This window comes from Prinia subflava, chromosome 3 (genome assembly GCF_021018805.1).
Source record: "Prinia subflava isolate CZ2003 ecotype Zambia chromosome 3, Cam_Psub_1.2, whole genome shotgun sequence".
In the NCBI taxonomy this organism is placed as follows: Eukaryota; Metazoa; Chordata; class Aves; order Passeriformes; family Cisticolidae; genus Prinia; species Prinia subflava.
Window position 1 is genome coordinate 43,755,279 of NC_086249.1, and position 21,063 is coordinate 43,776,341.

General features: G+C 42.3%; 1 protein-coding gene across 1 annotated transcript in view; it reads right to left on the reverse strand.

Moving 5' to 3' along the window:
- FAM124A (family with sequence similarity 124 member A) overlaps window positions 1-21,063 on the reverse strand; it is a 37,881-nt gene that overhangs the window by 11,317 nt on the left and 5,501 nt on the right. The window contains exon 2 of the mRNA XM_063392047.1: window positions 15,547-15,578. Within this exon, the coding sequence (XP_063248117.1) occupies window positions 15,547-15,578 (32 nt within the window). The remainder of the gene's footprint in view (window positions 1-15,546; window positions 15,579-21,063) is intronic.

Sequence of the window (21,063 nt, forward strand, 5' to 3'; positions counted from 1 at the left end):
TCTTTTATTAGACCAACTGATACAGCTGGTAAAAAAAAAAAAAAAGCAGGCAAGTCTTCATCAGGCACATAGGTCCTTCTTTAGGAAAATATATTACTTGTCCCTACAAATCCTGCACTGTTTGTATCTTCAGAATATCAAGACTGTAATACTACTGCTTCAAGGTTTTCTTAAGATTAGGGAAGGCTTGTAAAGGGAGGAGGCACAAAAAATTACACTTACTCAGGGGAAAAAAGAAACCTCCTGTTAACCTTGGCAGTGTTAACAGGGCTCTGTCTTTTGTTTGTCCCTGAAACTTCTTTGATATCCCAGCAGAGCGATGGCTGATTAGAAGTCTAGGGAGAAATTGTTACTTCTGTTCTCCTGGAGTTACATGCCAATAAAGAAGCATGGTGATCCAAGACAGTTTAATAAATTAATCAAGTAACCTTGAAGTTTTGGCTGAAATGGCTCCCCTTGTGTGGTATTCTCAAACCACCTCCATGTCGGAGACCCTGAGCTTGGGCACAAAGCCTAAATGTGAGAAGCCTTAGAAAGGCTTCCCAAGCTTTTCATTGTGCAGACCACATTTAATAAGGGGATTGTCTCAAAGGCTATTCCCCCTCCTATTAGCAATCAGTACAAACCTCTCCCTCCTCCTTCTGGCATCAGAACAACATTCTTGTGATACTTCACCAATTGCTTTAATGGAAAAGGAGCTTTGTGCTTTTCCAGTAGTGTATTTTAGTTGTCTTCCAATATAGAATAGCTGCAAGACCCAGAGAAAATTTAGATGCAACTGCATAGCTTTGCAGACAGAGATGACTGGTAAACACAATGTCGGCCTCAATTTAGAAGCTACAGAAAGATGTGGTACGCAGAGCAAATAGCAAGCATGCATCTTGCCTAGGGGAGATAAAGAAAAATCAAGTAAGTAATCAAAAATACAATTACAGCAGAGTTCTTGTATCTCTGCATGAAATGGGTGATATGGAGTGACTTTGTCAGATGGCTAATGGAAGGCAAAAAAATTGAAGCAAAAAGAAAAACGGTGTCAGTATGTGGCAAGAGGCTTTGCTGTGGCAATCGTGGCTGGTAGGTAATTCTTTGAGATACCCCCTGTGGGTAGTCACAGAGTGGGAGAAAGACAAAAGGGGTGGGGGGAGGTCCTGTCGTGGTCCTCTGCATTGGACAGCAGAACAGGAAGGAAAACAAATTGCAGAGGACAGTCATCTAATAAAATCTGAAACCTGATAACTACGTGGTTATTCATTTTCTAAGACTGGAATAGAAGATGTTCAGCTCTTTTCTCTCTCTGATTCCTTTGTTACACAAATGTTATCAAAGGCTGCAACAAGTGACAGGCTTGATATTTATGCATATAAATGACTCCAGCTCTGAAAGGACCCTGGGCACAACAATACGAAACACAGAACCATCATTGCTGTCAGCTTCTTGCTCTGCATCAAAAAAAAAAAAATCTCTGAGCACGGCTTTTCTACCCTCCTGTTGCTCAGCATGGTGCACGGACACTGAATGGCTAAAGCATTTTTCAGAAGTGGAGCCTTGTGGGAGCCAGTGGCAGCATTAGTATTCTGCAGCCATCACTGCCTGTGCCCATCAGCACCAGATGCTGGCAGAACCAGCCTCAGAGGCACAGCACAAAGCCACCCTTAGGAGCCAGAGCTGTACAGAGCACAGAAAATCTTCTCTTCTTTTTGAGCTAGCAACAACTATGTGACTGCAACAGATCAGCACAGAAAGAGCTTCAGTTCTACTTTATGTTAGTGTAGATGCTTTTACATGTTTCATTATGTGGCTTTTGCGCTTCCAAAATGGCAGTCCTTTCTGTTTGGGTAAAAAAATAAAGAGAAACTTAAGCAGAAATTTAAGGCAAGAAGAAACCTTCCCTGAAATGACAATAAGTTGCAAATTGTTTCTATGTTGCTAACAAGTCTTTTTCCTTCATCTGACAAAGAAGAAGAGGAAACAATACCATTTCTCATGACACGATTCAATTTGCCCTGGGGCAAATTGCTACAGAAGCAAATGAAAACTCTGCATATGTATTAGCCTTCCTGTGTTACTAGGTAATCCCACAGAAAATATCAAAATGCTGAGGCATCAATTTAAAAATAAACTTCACTGTTCTCACAGCTATTACATTTTTTCTCTTCCTATGACAGAAGGGGCCTAGGTCTCTTAGAGTTGGCAAAGCACTACCTTTGCTAAGAGGTAATTATTACCAGGATTGAAAGAGCATTTTACAATTCTAAACTTTTTACTCCTCTGCTAGGTAGCATTAACCACCCATGACAGGTTAAAGGAGTCAGCCCAAATGCTGTGGAGCTGCTACACTTGACCTCTTAAAGCTGGGGATGGAAGGTGGCCCTGATATTTTACGATTCTATGGATCCTTCTCTACATATTATTTTTGTTTTGTTGCTGATGGGATATTGCTGAGCTGAGATAAAAGAAAGTCCTGCAAAGAAGAATGGCAATCCAGCCCTGTGGTTCTTCCTGCCCTCCTTTTCCTGCCCAGGAGCCAGGACATTTTCCTCACTAAGGCAATCTGAAAGAAAGCAGTGGGTCCTGTCGAGTCTGCCTGTGCCTCCCTCATTTTGGTGACTTCTCTGAAACTGAAGATGCCTGGGCTTGGGGACAAACAGGACAGGTACCCACCTGTCTATCCCAGTTGTCTACATACCCTGCTGTGTGTGTGGAGAGAGGCAGCCACCTCTGAAAAACCTGTGGAGGATGATCTTGCCTTCCTCATCCTTTTTTTCCACTCTCACTCTGTTGGGAACAGCAGCACCTGCAGAGGACAACCCTCATGGCATCCAGAGCTGCCTGGCTGGGTGACTGTGACAACACAGCTGGTGAAAGGTGTAGAGAAGAGATCTGATGAGGAGCAGCTGAGGGAGCTGTTCAGGCTGGAGAAAAGAAGCCTCAAGGTTGACCTTATCACTGTCTACAAGTGCCTGAAAGGAGGGTGGAGCCAGGTGGGGGTCAGTCTCTCCTCACAAATTACAAGTGATCAGACAAGAGGAAATGACCTCAAGTTGCACCAGCAGAGGCTTAGACTGGATATTAGGGACAATCTCTTCGACTCAAAAGAGTTGTCAAGCTTTGGAACAGACTGCCCATGGAAGTGGTGGAGTTCCCATCCCTGGAGGTATTTGAAGGACAGGTAGATGTGGCACATGGTGACATGGCTTAGCAGTGAATTTGACAGTCCTGGGTTAATGGTTGGACTCGATGATCTTAGAGGTCTCTTCCAACCTAAATAACTTTATGATTCTATGATCTAGTGGCACAAATACCCATGGATGAAGTGGAAAGCAATGAGTTAAGTGGCTGGGGGGGCAGCCACCACTCCAAGAGGTGCCATAACGACTCAGGTATCACTTTTGCTGGCTGGAAAGGCAGGGCTCCTGACCTAAGGCAGGCCCAAGCAGGTGTAAGTTGAGCAACCCCAGCAGATGGGAAGCAGCCAGACTCATCTGCAGATATGGAGAACTGGATCTAACACTCCTTCTCCCTACGGTAGGTATGCATTAGACTTTACCCACACAAGAGGCAAAATGTACCTAGAGTTTTCTTCCACACCACTTGCATAATCCTAGGCTAAAGAAGTCTCCCTCTTTCATTTGTTTTTTGGCCCTAGGTCTCTAGCACACCTTGCTCAAGCAAAACTCTGGCCATGACCTGGCAGTCTGCTCCCTCATTTCCACTGCGACATAGCCAGGTTACATTCCTTCTGGAGATACCCTAAGCAAAGATCCAGTCCTTCCCAAGGCAGTGTTCCAACTATTCTATTTCAGGAGAAGTCACTGCCTTCAGCAGTCTTGATGAGATCTGATTTTCCAGATTTCTTCAGTAGACTAAACTCATCCCATAGCAGAGCTTAGGAAGGATATAAATACCTGTCTCCTTAAAATGTCTCTTCTCAATCTGTGCTGGTGAAAGGGTGAACCTAAAGGCCTCTCAGACTTTCCAGGAGTTATTTAATGTACAGTTACCTACAGGGCCAAGGAAACCTGGTAAGTTTTGTAAGATAGGATTGAATTTATAACAAGGTAAGATTTTAGGCAGACTGGTTCCTGGTCCTAGTTTGTGCATGTGAAAGAGTATTTCCAAACTATGACAGATATTTTCAAATTTTGAGCCACATACCTTTTCAATCTTCTATCCAGGAAACACAGAGGGAATATGCAACCTAAAAATACTTGCTTTTTTTTTGGTTGGTTGGTTGGTTGTTGGTTTCATTTGTTTTGGTTTTATTCTGGGTGTGTGTTGTTGTTGTTGTTGTTGTTTGTTGGTTTGTTTGTTTTGGGGTTTTTTTTTTGCTGACCAGCAGTATTGCATTGAGAATCAGAACACTGGAATACAAACTTCTATTTTTTCCACTGCAGTATGCTGCTTCACCAGAATCAACATCTGAACCTCTCTTATGCCATATAGACCAGATTCCTCTATCGCTACATCAGGCAGTAAGGCTTCAAATTTCATTTGACCAAATTGCATGATGCAGTACCAGAGATGTAAATTGGGCAACAGGAGAGGTTCAGAGTGAATTTGCCAAGCTTCTGAACTGCAACTCCCATCAAGCAGTACTTCATTATCAAGAAATTGCAGCTATTAGAAAGTAATGAAATAATTCAAAACTAAACATTACAAACCAGCATATTTTTTCACTGTTAATCAATCAAAATATTTCAACTGTGGGAATGAAAAATAATCCCAAACACTGTATAAATAATGTCAGAAGAAAAGGCATGATAATATTTCCAATTAAAATTTCCCAGGATTATTATTGCACAGAAAATATCAGTATTTCCCTACTCCAATCACATTGCAAAACACAAGGAAATGTCAACACAGTAGCATTTCTCATCAAACAGGAGCTTCACATTTTATCTGAGTCCAAGGCAAGAGTGATCCTTTCAGGTGTACTACTGGAAAGGCTCACGGGCAGACACAAAGTCAGAGGCTATTTTCATAAGCAAGGATCATTGCTTTATGGGCAGCTACAACAGAAGCAGTAACTGGACACCTCTGGCAGCAGAACCCACTGGCAGGTCGGCCATCCTTTGACGAATTATGCAGCATCAATGATCTTTTGAACAAGCAGGAAGTGACAGATTCACCAGCTCCTCCATTCTCTGTCCCTGCTGTTTAATAGAATCTGACAAATGCAGGGCTGCTGTAAAATGTGCTTCTCAGCATGTCCTGCTTTGCACACCACTTTGAACTCAGGATGTTCAGAAGCAGGAAGAAAGGGCATATTCAGACAGCACAGTGCCAACAGGAGAAACCTCTTTCACACTCCCCTCAGATCATAATTTTCCTGAGGACCTGCAGTTGAATGTTCTACAATGCTTACTCCTCCATCTGTGCTAAAGAAACATAGACAATGCACAGAAAACCAGCACACAGACAAGAACAGCAAAATGGTCAATCTGCTCCTCCAGCAACTGTGGAACAGTAACAAAAAACCCCTGAGCAAAGATAAAAGCACAGAATTAAGCCCATTATCTCTCTGATGGAGAAAAAAAGCCTTCTCTGGTACATTAATATGAACAGTCTTATGAGGAATTATAATTACCCTTAGTGTACAGCACAGCAGCCAATCCTGAGGGAACGAATCTTGTCAACAACCAATACCTAATGCCCACAGAGGCCCTGCACGATCAAGCAAAGGCAATGGCAGATCTAAACTTGTTCTACCTTTGCTGTTAGATGGTAAAACTCTAGCTGAAACTCACCACTGTGCTCCAGCTCCAGTGAATTTTCATCCCTCCCTCACCTGGGAGGAGCTGTCTTCTGACCTGCCTAAGAGTCATGGTCAATTTAAGCTGCTGTTGAAAGGAGACATCTCACATCCTTCAGCTCTCCATGTACTCCTGCTGCCTTCCCTTCTGTTGGCCTGGGCACTCGCATAGCTACATTTCCTAAACTGATAATGCAACAAAACCTGGCACGCCTTCTTCCATTTGCAGTCAGATGGTCTGTGGTGCCATCTCAGCCCTCTTCAGAGCCATGTGACCCTCATCTCCTTCATGGGAATCACAGCTTTTGTGGCACAGAGTCCTCCCACGGAAGGTTACAGACCTGATGGATGTCCTTCCAGCCCATGGCTGGCTGTCCTGGGCTCCTTTTGTAGCTCAAGGTGAGAAGCAGAGTCAAACCTCAGGTAAGGCCCATCACTGCACTGTGCACACTGCCATCCTGGGTGCCTCATCTGTGTGGGCCTACATGCATTGCCTCGTTCTAGTGCATTATCTTGCTGTACTCATTGTCCACAAATGAGAAGTGTTTTTGTGGTAGGTGTTATGGAAGAAAAGATCTTGAACTACATGATTATCATGTCTTCCATTATATCCTCTACAACCAACTTCTTTGACTCCTTTAGTCAGGCTGCTAACTTTTCATACCAAGGCACAGAGTCAGTCACTCCTTAAGTCACAGATACTTTCCCAGCCCCCATTTCCCTCATCTCTTCATTCACATTACTGCAGATTTCTCACTTATCCCCTCACTGCCTGGTAGCTAAGGAACAGTTCATGCTCGGTATAAGAGGATGTGTGTGCTGACTGTCCAGATGTAGGTTAGGAAAAGGGGTAACTTGAACTCATATTAGTATTTCTTCTCCCTCTTGTCCCAGTGTATTTCATTCAGTTCCAATGAAACTTGTGGGAAGTTAGCATCTCTGTGAAGAAAGATGGCACAAGTCCACATCATGTTTCCCTTCAGAAACAGGCTAAAAAGAAAGGATGAGAATGCCATATTGTGTTTCTGGATGTGTAATACCATGTCCCTGACACTTTTTGCTGGGTGTGTGTATTCCACCCAGGGTTTATGGAGGCTGGAGGCAAGTCAAAGAAGAGGCTGTGCTTACTGTATATTAAGCACCCAATGAAGAAAGGACTCCCAGCTGTGAGAAGAAAGTGTATGGGGTCTTCATGCAAACAAACTTAGGAACCTACAGTGAGTGCTTTCACACCATGGTTACAAGTAAGTAAGCTGCTTGGCAATTCCTTACAAACACCCTGTAAGATAATGATTTTTCTGCCAATGCTTTGGGCTTCTCCATGCGCTCTTTATTTTGGCTGCCTGGTGTTCTCCTCCCTCAAAATACGCTGAACAATATGTTACATCGTTAGAAATAATCCAAATTTCAATTTAAAAACCCAACAGCCTTATCATCTACTTATCCTCTGGAGAGCACTGAAATCTTCAATACTCTCCTCAACCACAGATAAGGATCATAGTTCTTGGCAAGAACCCAGACACTGATATTTGGTATAAATACCAGATTCTGTAGAGAGCAGCAGTGTGTAATTCAATTACAAGTTGTGTGTGTAATTCAATTACTACGTAAATAAATTGCTCCATAATAAAACTCCCATCAGCAACCACTAGCAAATCAAAAGCTGTAAAAAACTGCATCAAACACCATAATTTCCAAAGTCCTCTGATTATAGGCATTGTGTTTTCTTAATATTCCACTTCTGTCAAAAGCTGAGATTCTCAAAAATGTTTTTTATAGAAGGGCAGAAAGAACACTGCCTTAAAAAAAAAAACAAACCAAAAAACACTGCACACTTGAGCAGCTAACAAATTCAGTCCAACAATGAGCTCCATACCACACACAATGTACTTTAGTTGACTGAAAGTGTGATTTTATGGTGGGCTTAAGACAATTTAAGACTTTACTGCTGGCACTCTTCCCCCTACTATTCTCAGCTAAGTGTTTCCAGTGCTTCCCATGTGTCAGGTCTAGATCCAAGTTGAAAGAGCTGGCTGAACATAGTGAAAAGAAGCTCTCAGACTTCAGGAGTAATAAGGACTGTATCTTCTGGTGGCAGTTAGAAAACTAGTTTGGCCAAAAATATTAATTTTGTGACAGACCTTTTTTAATCAGTCTATGCTTTTGCACAAATCTTCCTGGTATCACAAAGATACCAAAGACCACAAAGATCTGCCAGAGAAAGCCATCCAGAGAGGAGAGAGAGGTCACACCAAAACATCTACACTGAAGACACAACCAAAGACAATATGGGATCAAACCCTGAGGCATGGCAGAGCATTGCCATGTTTGTGTCTCTGCAGACAATGAACAATACCAGCATTACAGCAAAGGACCCGTTTGGACTTGGCAGCAGTGGAAAATTAGTTGGAATCTCATAATTCTTCCAACTGACAGCAGCGTGTGGCTCAAAAGATCTACCCCCTACCAGCTGATGGAAGAGGGAAGCAGGAATAGAAAGCATGCTTTATTGTTTGTGCTCCATCCTGGTCCCCTACGATGGCAGCCAGGTAAACATTTCATTAATGTTTTATAAACTACAAATACAATTCTTTTCCCCTCTAAACTATGAATCAACAAGTGTTGTACCAATGAAAACAAGGCAGCAGAGCGCACCTACTGCTCTAGGACGTGGCATGCACTATTACCAAATGCCCCAGTTTCCACTAAGCATGCATAAACAAATGGTATTTATTTATTTTTAGAAGTTCGGATGAAAGAAAGTACCCCATGATAATGTACTATGGCCATGAGGAAAGGAACTGTTGGCATTGGCAACCTTTAGTAGAAACTGCCTTAATAGCTTCAGCCTTCACAAGTGTTTTGTTATTTGACTCAGTGACTCAGATGGCTTTTCCTGTTCTACCCCAACTAGTGCCTCTGAGTCAGGAGTTGCCATGGGACAGATTTATTTTTTTAGCTTCCCTCTCTGGGCTTTAACAATTTAGGCAGACATAGCAACAATTTCCAGATCATTCTCATCACTGTACCAGCTGAACTTAGTGCCAAGATCTTTCCTGCAACCCATTTCTCAGGGTTACAATACCCACTAAATGGCTGCCTAGCTCCTTGTGGTTTTCTGGGACAGCAGCAGTAACACTTCCACAGGGGGAAATCCAACCCACATCACCAAATAATCCAATTTAACTTTCTCTGACATATTTCCTGTAAGATTTTACTACAACTGTATGGCACTCAATAGTTTAGTGTCTACCAAAGATTCCATATGCTTCTGAAATACATTTGGATTATTAAAAATGAGGATGTATTTGGTTACATGGTTTTGATTATAACTATGTGGGCTTTAAAAAAGGAGCTAGAAAAACATTTAAATTGTCATCCATACATATTATTCTTTTTTAATAACTAGTCCAATTTTCATTTGCTGTATCTGTATGACAAGAAAAAAAAGCCCGACTGGATGTGGTCAGAAAAGAGTATACAACACAACTGCAAACAATGTTTTAATAACTCTGGTCCAGTAACTGTTTAGGGTACACTCACACATCCTTGATACAGAAATCCCAAGCTGGCACTAAGCAAGTAGAAAGTAATTAAGCCATGGGACACACAGCTTGGCTATCCTGAAGAGTGAATTTAAAAAAACCCAGAGGTATACAGGTTACTCCAAGCCAGACAAATTTGGAACAGTAACTTCACTCTTAATATGGGCAATGTTATGTTTGTGGTCAATGCCACTTGGAATGCAAAAATCACATCCAGGTTTGATTTCAAATTTCACCCATTTTTTTTGTGCATGTCCTTACACATGGCTGTGCCTCACTTCTAGAAGTGCCTTCCAAACTCAACTCTCTGTGGATCAGTACTGTACTTTTCTATCCTGTAGACAAGCACTTGGTCCTACATCACAGTGGAATCTGATGACAAGCAGCTATATTAATGTTTTTCACAGCCAAAGACTGGTAGGTTGTACATACCAGTGACATTTTCCTTCTTCACCCTGCCACAGTGGGAAGCAGCATTGCATTTTACCCCTGGTATCATAACATGAGCCAGGCAAGATACGCAGAAAATGTATTATATTTCCCACAGCTTTATTTTCCACAGGAGCTGACACTTCAGATTTCATTACTATATAAAACACCTGAATTTGCAACACTGACAGATGCTGCAGGCTAAGACTCTACATGATTTGGGTCCAATTTCCTCTTGCATTTTTCCTCATACCTTAATTAGTCTTCCTTTTATAATAACACCTTCTGGATATGCAGTATGATGCTGGCAAGCCTGCTGTAAATTGTTTTTATAATTGTATTTAATACAGCTTATTGCCAGCCATTGCAAAAGCATCTCTGTTCTCTGTGGAAATAAGAAACAATATACTACTGTGTGTCTTTGTATAGCAATAAAAAATATAATTATATCCTTACACTCATTAAATTATGTTGTTTGGAGAAATAGACTTAGAAGATACCCAGTCCAGCAGTGCCTGGGTCAGAATTAGTCAGAATAACCTAACTTAAAGTAGGCAACTATATTATGAAATTCAAGCATTGTGACAGATTTTTCAAAGCCAAAATCAGACCCATTCCCATTCCTGCTGCTGGTTAGTTTTCATCACCTTTAACAGTTCACTGAAGACAGATTTGAAATGATACACAAATAACAGGAAGCCATTTCTCCCTGTGCTTTTGTTACAAGGCATCTTGTGGCGGGTTGACCTTGGCTGGACACCAGGTGCCCACCAAAACCACACTCTCCCTCCCCTCCTCAGCTGGGCAGGGGAGAGAAAATTTAATGAAAGGTTCATGAATTAAGGACAGGGAGAGATCAGTCACCAGTTACTGTAATGAGCAAAACAGACTCGATTTTGAGAAATTAGTAGAATTTATTGCCAATCAGAATCAAAGTAGGATTATGAGAAGTAAAATAGGTCTTAAAAAGACCTTCCCCCACCCCTCCCTCCTTTCTGGGATTAAGTTTACTCCCAGTTCTTCACCTCCTTCCCTGCAGTGGCAGGGGAGGGAAATGGGGGATGGGAAATGGGGGTTACAGCCAGTTCATCGGCATTTGTGCTGCTCCTTGCTTCTCAGGGAGAGGAGTCCTTCCTCTGCTCCAGGGTGGGGTCCCTCCCACAAGAGAGAGTCCTCCATGAACTTCTCCAACATGAGTGCTTCCCACGGGCTGCAGTTCCTCACAAACTGCTCCAGTGTGGGTTCCTTCTGTGGGGTGCAGGCTTTCAGGAGCAGGCTCCAGTGTGGGCTCCCATGGGCTCACAAGCCCTGCCAGCAAACCTGCTCCAGCATGAGCTCCTCTCTGCAAGGCTCTGCAGGTTCTGGCAGGAGCCTGCTCCAGTGGGGGCTTCCCACGGGGTCACAGACCTGGGGAGCTGATGCAGATGACACTGACAAAATGTTGGCCAAACCTTGACCAAATCCCGAAACAAAGATCTGAATTTATACCAGTATAGAAACAGAATATCAAACAGAGCATTTATTTAAAAGAAACATGTGCAGTAACCCACATATTCTATAACTGCCAAAACAAACTTTCTTGTGCTCCATTTCTAGAACCAGAAAGTGGGTGAAATTCCATGGGCTAGGAACGTGGGTATGTGCAACATGGAAATAAAAACTTTAATACCCCAGCTCTCAGGTTTGCCACAAAAGAATATGAACACCCTCATATGAATATGAAGAACTCAGTTGTTTCCTAGCTGCTAAAGGAAAAGCAGGGGAGCAGGGGAAGGTGAATTACCAGTTTTCCAACTGCAAAGCAAGTGAGTGATAAGCCCTTTACCTCACTGAGAAGCACAACCTGAACTACTGCATGCTCCAGGGTTCTATGATTTCAAATGCTCTAAAATCTTCCAGAAACGTGCATCTTATCCCATAGGACCATTTTTATATTTCATTTACCAGCTTAGGTGGACCAGTACAAATTGTATCCAGGCAGCTACCTGACTACCGGCTAAATATGGTTAAGGAAAAAAAATAATCATTCACTTCCATAATTATTTCTAAGACAACCTAGTTATATTTGCTCCAGGGCTGACTAGGTCTGGAATACTTCAAATCATAGAATCATTAAGGTTGGAAAATACCTGTAAGATTACTGAATCCAATCATTACCCCGACACTATCCTGTTCAGCACTAACCCACATCCTCAAGTGGCACATCCACATAGTTCCAGGGATGGTGACCCTACCACTTCCTTGGGCAGCCTGTTCCAATGCCTGATCACATTTTCGTGAAGAAATTTTTCCTAATATCTACTATAAACTTCCCCTGGTGCAATTTGAGGCCATTTCCTCTCATCCTTTGTGAATGTTACAAATGACAAAAGTCTTGTTTCAAAATGTTCACTTCCAGTTTGGGTCTTTCTGAAGAGCCATTATCATCAATGCAAAGATTAAGGAGAAGAGGCAATGAGCAGCCCACATCAAAACTCCTCCTCCCTAGCTGGAAAACATCCCTGAAACACATAGCCCAAAGCAATCTGAAAATAATTAAAATTATGATGTACAGAGACTGTTGTTTATTGTGCCAATACCAATTATTTCTTTGTGTTTCTGACTGTCTGTATCCATATGCCACTTATGGTCTTTATATTTCGGCATTATGTACTTCAGGTAAAGGTCCCTTCTGTGGGTGTAAAGTGCCTAGCACAATTCTCTCTCATATAGAATTAGGGATCTCTAATGGTAATTGAAAACCATAATTGAAAAGGTAATTGAAAATATGAGGAAAAAGAAGGTTAATACATTTCATAGATTAAAGAAGGCCATGCCAATAGGCAAAACATTCCAACAAGACAAAGCACTCTTCCTCCTAAAGAACAAAGGAAAAAGCAACTACACACACCAGCACTCAGGTTAAAAAAAAGAAAAAAAAAAAAAAAGAGAGAGAGAGAAAAAGGCATTTCTCCTCACTGAAATCACACTGCTGAACCTTTGGAAGCTGTAATAGCTCCAGATGCATCATCCTGCAGACAGGTATGTGTGACCTTTTTACTCGACTCAATAAGACAAGGCAAAGTGGCACAGAGTCTCCCTGACAACAGCCAGAGCCCACACAGCAGGCACCTGCTGCCTTTTCTTGCTGAAATACACACACTCTGCAGACTTTGGTACTCTTCTCCAAATTACCTGCTGTACAAAACCACAAATGTTTGATGAATGCTGCCAGTAAAAAAAAAGTTTTGGTTGTCTGAAGCTGAGACACAAGGGCAAAGAAGAAAAGAAGTGAGAGGCTGCCTAAAACCCAAGGTCCAACCAATCCACCAGGCAGGGCTTTGAACTGCTGAAGCAATACACTGACCACAATAGCTGCTGCCATGTGCTCAGGGAAAAAAACGTACTAGAAATAAACATAGAATGATCCTGCCACTGCCATTTAGCAGCCAATGAGGTTTTACTTCCCACTGGGGGGTCTGGAATTCCTGTACAACTTTGCAGTGGTGCCAAGTCCTGCAGTTTGCTCAGCTGCTGTGATAGAGGCTGTAGTTGATTCACCTGCTAGGTTTTTCTTAACCTTTTCTTGGCATGTCTGTGGAAAATCGGTGTCCGATGGAGTTAATCCAGAAAGTGAAAAGATCATTAATTTGTTCAACACTGAAATTGGAGCCTCACTGGTACCACCAAATAGGACTCCTGTAAAACCAAGTTAGCCTGTAATTCTTCTGATTTGGATAAACTCCATTAGAACAGGAGCTTCAGGTGAAGCAGCTGCAGGTAATGGAGATTCTTTCCTTAATTTACAACATTTACTTTGTGATACACCAGGGCCTAGCAGCATCATTGACTAGACTGCTTTCTCTACTGTGAATGATACCACTTATTGAATCTTTTCCCCAAAGGAATTAAAAGGTCCAAATCACCTTTTTTATTCAATCTCTCTTCTCCAACAATCTTTTTTTAAAAACACTTTACATACCCACTACCAGCCTCTGACATGAAAGTATTTCTATTTTACCAAAATTCTTTTATGTAACTGCTTCTGTTGCTATTGCAGTGTCTGACCAAACCAATCCCACAAACCCCTCTAAAAGCAAAGTTAAATACTGCTACTTGTGAAGCTGTATCACTATAATTTGCCTTGGAAGCAGAAGAGAGAAAGGAGACTTTCCTGTCTCCTGAACTCGTGTGTCTTTGCTGGAATGATAATCCCTCCTTGTACTGACAAATTACTGGTGTTGAAACACAACTGCAGTGGCCACACACACTGGACAGCAGTGGCCAGCAGGGCACTGAGGAGACCATAGTTAACATGACACGCTGTAGCTGCCACGTAACAAAAGATTCATTCCACTTAGAAAAACCTCATTTAAACCAAGATTTACAAATATAATTTGTAATCTTTATTTGTAAAATGTGCAGCGGGCACACAAAGTTTTTAAGGGATTCAGACCAAACTTTAAAATGAGAAATACTCTGCTTGCTCCTTGTCTTTTGAACTAATCTGCCTCCGTTAAGCAAGTAACTATAAGTCACCAACCAAAAAGTGGAGGAAGCTGGCAGCATATTCCCCAAGTCATCACCTGGAACTGTCAGCTGAGAGGATGGCGTGCCACACATCTGGTGTAAGCAGGCAAATCCAATCTGCTTTCACCATCACAGAGAAGCTGATTGCCTGGATTTTGCCTCCCAATCATTTCAAAAATTATGCCTGATGGTGAGAATCCAGAAATCTATTTAAACAACAGAATTTAGGAAAAAGCTGCACTAAATTCTCTCTTTCTCAGAGACACACACACACACTGAGCAGATGGAGGAAAGACAGCGAGTTCCTTGCTAGTCTCATCAGCTCAGGAGTCAGACATTACGAGTGCTGTCTCATCCAGCTCTTGTTGAAATCAATTAAAGCCCTTCAGTGAAGACCGCGGGAGATGGAAAATAACCCTCTCCACACTTCAGCCAGAATGTGTGAATGAGAACAAAACTGACAGCTTTCTTCCCCTCTGATTTTCATGGTGCTTAAAGATCCAGATTATAAAACACAACTTGTCATCTAGGCATTTTTGATGTGCTTGCTTGGCATAAATAAAGCTCACGTCTATGTGTGAATCAGGCAGACAGACATCACTCTGCACTTGGACAAGGAGAGATACCAGCAGTCGTGCATGAATAAGCATTATTGCATTTCAAAGTGCTGCAGATGCAGTGTGTTCTACTGTAAGGAAGTAGATGGAGTGCAAAAGTGTTCCCTGTTGCTTAAAAAATCATCATTTTGCATTGGTGAAAAATAAAGAAAAAATAATACAGACACAGGAATTAGTATTCTATCAGCTGGATAACCTGAAAATCAACTGGCATTGTAAACCTCTAGAAAGACTATGGCACTTACTAGAGCATCTACCATCTCTGAAATAAAAAGCCGACTTCACTAGAGTCGCTCTGAAGTGCTTTGTTGGCATCAGCTTACAATGAACATTCAATTATTCCTGCATTCCCAGCTCTAACGACATTCATCACTGCAAACTCTTTTGGCCTGAGGGCCAATTCACACTGGCCCACACAGTGTCTATAGATTTTGTTCTCAATTTGCCTTGCATCCTTGTGAGCGCCAATGTTTAGGACTTTACACATGGTTTGTATTTTGGTCATAAATATTCAAACAGTTTAATTTTCTACACTGTTTCTACACATAGATCCAAGAAGAGAAGGAATGGGGGCTTTACTGTGTCAAAGTGAACTCTGTCAATAACACCAGGCTGATGTTAATAAATATTAGCAAGCAGAACAAAAGAAAATATAATAGTTCATCTAAAAAAATAATCTCAAAGTTATACTCACTGCTGGTAGAAGACATACGGCTGTACTCAGACCTGCAAGACAAAGATTTTAGTTAGATGTATTAAATCTAAAAGACATAATGAAAAATTTACCAAAACTCACACACTTAGTGTCTGTTGAAATAGTTTAATGCCCATTTAGCACTATTATTTTGCTAAAAGAATAACTGGAACAGGTTTTGAATGCTGCTTCCAAAAAACTGGCTTCTCATGTGAATTTTTAAAATATGTAAGTAGAATGACTAAAGTATGGTTTTATCTAGAGGTTATTCATGCTACTTAACACTAGGTGTCAAAATAAAAGCTCAGAAGGCTCTCTACAAGGAAGAAACAGTCTGCTTCAGACACAGGCTAGACTTTGACTCAGCTCCTTTCCTTCCTCACTTTAAGTCTTCTAAATGTTGCTTTGCAGATTATGTTTTTGGAGTTCTTTTTGAGAGAACTCTACTCGATGAGCAGAATTTTGATAGTTCTACAGTCACAACTGTCAGAGAAGGAAAAAATAGAATGCCAAAATGTAAAATTTAGACGACAAAGCTTTTTGCTTTAGTAGATAGACTGTTTTCCTCTTGAAGACGTCTCAATAAAACTGTACAGCCATCGGTTCTAGTTCAGTGCACACTGGACTACCTGTGAGAAACTCAGAGCAGGTGAGTATTTTAGCAACACTGTAATTAAATTTTTTGGCTGCATATAACCCCAAACTCCTAAAAAACCTATTCTGAACTGATTAAAACATAGTGTGTTTATGTCCTGAAGATTCAGAAATAATAAGGTAAAACAAACTTGCCATTATCTGATATTTAAGGGAAAAAACAACAACAACAACATTTCCACTGCTGTGACCTTTGAGTGTTTGGGTTTGGAGCTCACAGCTGCACAGCCTCTACCCTCACACTTGCTGGGTCCCCAAAACAGACCCCATGCACCAGAGCACTCTGCCACCATACACACACGGCACGTGTGCCCTGCAGTGCCCTGAGCAGGCAAAGTGCTGGGGGAGCCCTGACACAGCTCTTGGATTCAACCCTAAATGCTTGTTTTCCACAGTTGCAGCAAGTTTGTAACACTGCTTTAAATGAAAGAAACCACATGAGCCTTGGCTCCCAAGAGATGTGTGTGGAAGTAGGTACCACCTAAGCATATTCTCAGGATACCCTCATACTCTAGGCTCTCAGGCAACAAAGGGAATAAAGGACATCAATCTCACATATCTATAGTGTCTGCTTTTGATTTTAATAGGACCTAACTCTGCAAAAGAAAAAAGCCATTCCAGTCAGCCCCATATTTCACAGCTTTGCACTCAGTACTCTGCAGATCAGGTGCCAAACCTACTGGTTAGGTGAGAACACGATGAGGAACTACCCCTAACTCTTGCCAATCCTGCTGGACTAGTGCAAGATGACACAACCTGAATTTTTCACATATTTCATGAAAAAGGATTCACCAATACCATCAAGTGCCACAAGGTTTTCATAGTTTTTGGAAAAGATCTGGGCACTGCTGGGGAAAGAGTTGCTGGTGGGGGCTTGCAGCTCTCCCTCACTCACTCTTCTTTGCTAATCCTGTACCCCCAGCAACTTTGATAAGGCCAAGGAGCAAGGACATATCTTTGTCCCACTGGCAGAGACCGCAGGTTTATGTCCTTAGCAGCCACTCTCAGGCACTCCATACAGAGCTGCTCCACAGCATCTGCTCCATGAATCAAGTGCTACCCCTCAAACAGTCACCCCCAGGACCCATCTGTAGCTGGGAAGGGCAGAGGCAGCAATGACATAGTTGTCCTGAGTGTGGGCTCACTACCCCATGTGCAGCACCGATGTACACACCAAGACGAGGTATTCCCATTTCTTTTGTCTGGTGTGTGCAAAGCAGGGAGCTGGTGTGGCCCACAACAGGCTGGCTCCCCAGTCATCAAAGCTCCACACCACCCGTATCTTTTAGCAAGCAAAGGGATCAGGGTTCATTGGCTAGCAGTCACAGAGCTCTGTTACTCAGCAGGATTCTGCCTTTGACTGCCTACATGAAGCTCTCACTTCCCATGCCAGTGATCAGCCTGTCTCTTGAGTCACTGGGTTCCTTGAGTCACTGGGCTGGGAGGCGATGGTCACGGTCTTCCCCCATAAAATTGCTTTCTACCCACTCAGAGCTGACTTCAGCACAACTGCTGAAATTAGTTGGCTTTGTTAGTTTCTTCTTTATCTTGTGAGTTCTGCCAGGTGTCCTTGTGACCCGTGAATTCTGCGTTTTTTATGCTCACTATCAGCAGCTCATCCCTCTCCCCAAGCTTTGCTAACCTCCCCCTAGATCTAAGACCACTGAGGCACATCAAGCCCTAAAATTTACCAAGGCAATTCTACTGACTGATAAATTCTGATTTATCTTTCAAACACCTGGACATCAATAAGCAGACAAGGAGACCTTCTTGTTCCTAGTGCTGGCAATGTACACACCACTGGTCTGGCTCTGGGCAGGGACCGAGGGGAAGTGATGCCAGGGCTGGCTAAGGTGCTATGCAGGCCATAAAACCACACAGTATTTCCAGCAGCAAGTCACATCAGTGTCACTTGGCACCATGTATATTTGAAAGGGTGTGAAAACTGTGTAACATGTCACTCTTCATAAGCCTAGAGGCAAGCAATATACATCCAGCTGCCTCCAAGCATCCCAAGCAAGGATTCATTTAGTCTGCACTTCTGTTTGAAAACAGCCTGGGGCTGTCCTTCAGTGTATCTGTGTTCAGCAGTTGGCAGCTAATTCAAAATGAATCTGCACTGCTTGTAGTTCGGATGGAAGCGAGACAACACTTTGCCTTTTGCTTACTGCAAGTTGGAACAGCATTCTATTACTTCACACTGTTATTTTATTATCCCACAGTGCTGCAGGCACATTATAGGACATGGAGAATTAATGCGTCCTGAACTGAGGGAGTACATGGAGGACTTGAAAAATGAAACAAGAGGAAAAATAAAAAGATGGGAGTGAGAAAGAAGGAGACAACGGTGTGCTTGGAGACTAATTGGAGACAGATACATTTTAATAGGCTTTAGAATTGTATTGCAGAAGATTTTTTGTAGTTCTAATATGGCTCAAGCTAATATTTAATTCATGTTTGTTACATAACAGACATCCACAAATTAAAAAAGGGTAATTAGGCTCAAAGGCTTATGTCAACCTCAGATACCAAAATGAGGGCTGTACCCTCCCTAAGCACTCTCTATTGTCAATAAAAAGAGAAATCTGAAGTATGTCTCCCTAGCTGTTGTCTAGACAAGAAGCCTGCAGAAACCACATTTCTAATGTAGAACCCTAGATCATGTGTCTAAAACCAAATGGGAAGAATATGAGTCTCTCTGGGTGCTCTCAGGGACAGTCTGAACCACCTTTTGCTCTCCCTCCAGCTCCTTTCTTTGTCCTGAATCTAGTCCTTGAGAACAAAAAAACCCCACAGTGCTAGCAAAATATTGTTCTCAACATATTAGAAGAAACCATTCAGATTCATGGCATGCATTGTTAAGTGGCTTATAAATTAATTTCTTTTCCTTCACAGTCAGCTATTTAGGACAATAAATTCTGAAGTTAGTATAAGTCTTTTAAGCTTTTTAGACTGGCACACGCAACATTACCTTTGACAAAATAATGCATTAGAAAAAACAAGTACTGAAATAAACATCTCCTGGGGCATACAAGCTCTGTGGACATCAAGTAACTATGTTCCTTTCTGTTTTTTCATTCCTGTTTTAAACATCCTGAGTATTGGCTTCAGTAATTTCCCTTGGGAGAGGATTTTCCCAATAGGATAACTCAAGAGTAAAGCACTCATGTGCTTTAATGGTGACACCTGGGACTACACTGGGCTCAGAGGTTCCAGGCATATTACGTGCTCTTGCAGCAAGCTATTTCCTCTGCTAGATGTTAGATTATAGACAAAAGGAAAAATCATTCACGACAGAAAGTGAACAAATAGAGGACTGTTCCCTTTATAGGCACATAATGAGAAGAAAAATTATCAAACAGGGTATTGAAATAGCATGAAGTACTGAAAAGGAAGGCTTATAGCTCAGTTAAAAGACACATGAGTCTGCAAAGCATGTGTGCTCAATGGTCAGCCACCAGCAAAGAGGAGCTGTGAAGATGTCAAGAGCTGCTATTTTTTAGGAATGTAGAAGCCTGTGACCCATTACCACCTTTCGGAGGATCAGGCTTGTGCATTATTAGAAATGGTAGAGCATCAGGAGTACAAAAGATATTGAACAACCCTCTGAGATCTATGTGCACCTCTCACTGCTGATTAGCGCCCGATACAGAGCCTCAAAATATCCGAGAGAGAGAAGCATTCTATTGAATGAATTCAGCAACTTGCAGGTGCTGAATGTGGTCCATAAGAACACTGTGAGCCCGTTTCTTTGGGTGAGCACACGGCTGTTTTACAGCTCTGGCTCACACAAGCAATGCAGCTACTCCAACATCACACAGTGCTCGTGTTCCTTGGGCATGCTTATCAGCTGTGTCACCGCACTGCCTTAACACAGCACTGACAGCTGCAGCACAAACAAACACTCCCAAGGGAACTGCCCGGGACTGGGGCCAAGGGCTGTGAAACAGTCTGCACCTGGAGCAGGAAAACCTCTCACCTTCCAAAACATCCCGGCAAGTGGTCTCCTGGGAATGATCCCTTGACCATGGCAACATGGTAAAACAAGTTCCTGGCCCATGGTAAAATATACCCAGGAAAGACATGGGATGGAGCTAGATGGCCCCATTCAAACTGATGCCATCAAACTATTTTAAGGATTCAACAATTTGGACAACTCTGTCCTGTGCTCAGGGACACCCCTACATGCTGTTCGATGCACTGGCATGGCTGGAACCAAGGTCTCTGAGCTGTGCACCATCTCCCAAAGCAGCCTGCTGTGTAAAACAAACACATCTCAAGTAATTCTAATACAATACTATACCCCAATATGCCAGTGGTCTCCAGGGCTCTTAATCCCACTCCCCAAAATGAAATAGTGGAAAGTTTGCAATCTCTTCTACTCTCTGCATCTCTTGCTTGCCTGGGACTGATGGAACAGAACCTGCTGGATTCACATTTCCCACAACTTCTCTACCTGAAGTTGTGGCACATTCACTGTTTCACATTAAGTACTGTATTTAACAGCTTCTTTTACTTCCCTCCCTCAGAAAATGCTCCACAGGGCACATGGGAGTATTTTACAGCAGATAAAGCCCCAGGAACAAATTAGAAGGTTTGGCTTTATAGCTCTGTCCTGGGTTTCTTCTCACCAAATTCCTGCAGGTCAGATTACAATCTGCTTCACTAATACCAGTCCAGCACAAATCTGTTACCCCCGTGGTACTTCTGCTTGTGCAGTCAAGATGATTGAAATGGAATTACTCACAGCAACTTGTCTCTAAGCTCCTTGCTCTGGATTTCTAGGAAAGTGACAAGGACAGATGACAGATTCCCATTAGGGAGAGCTAACCATTATACTCCAGGGCTTATTACCAACAGCAA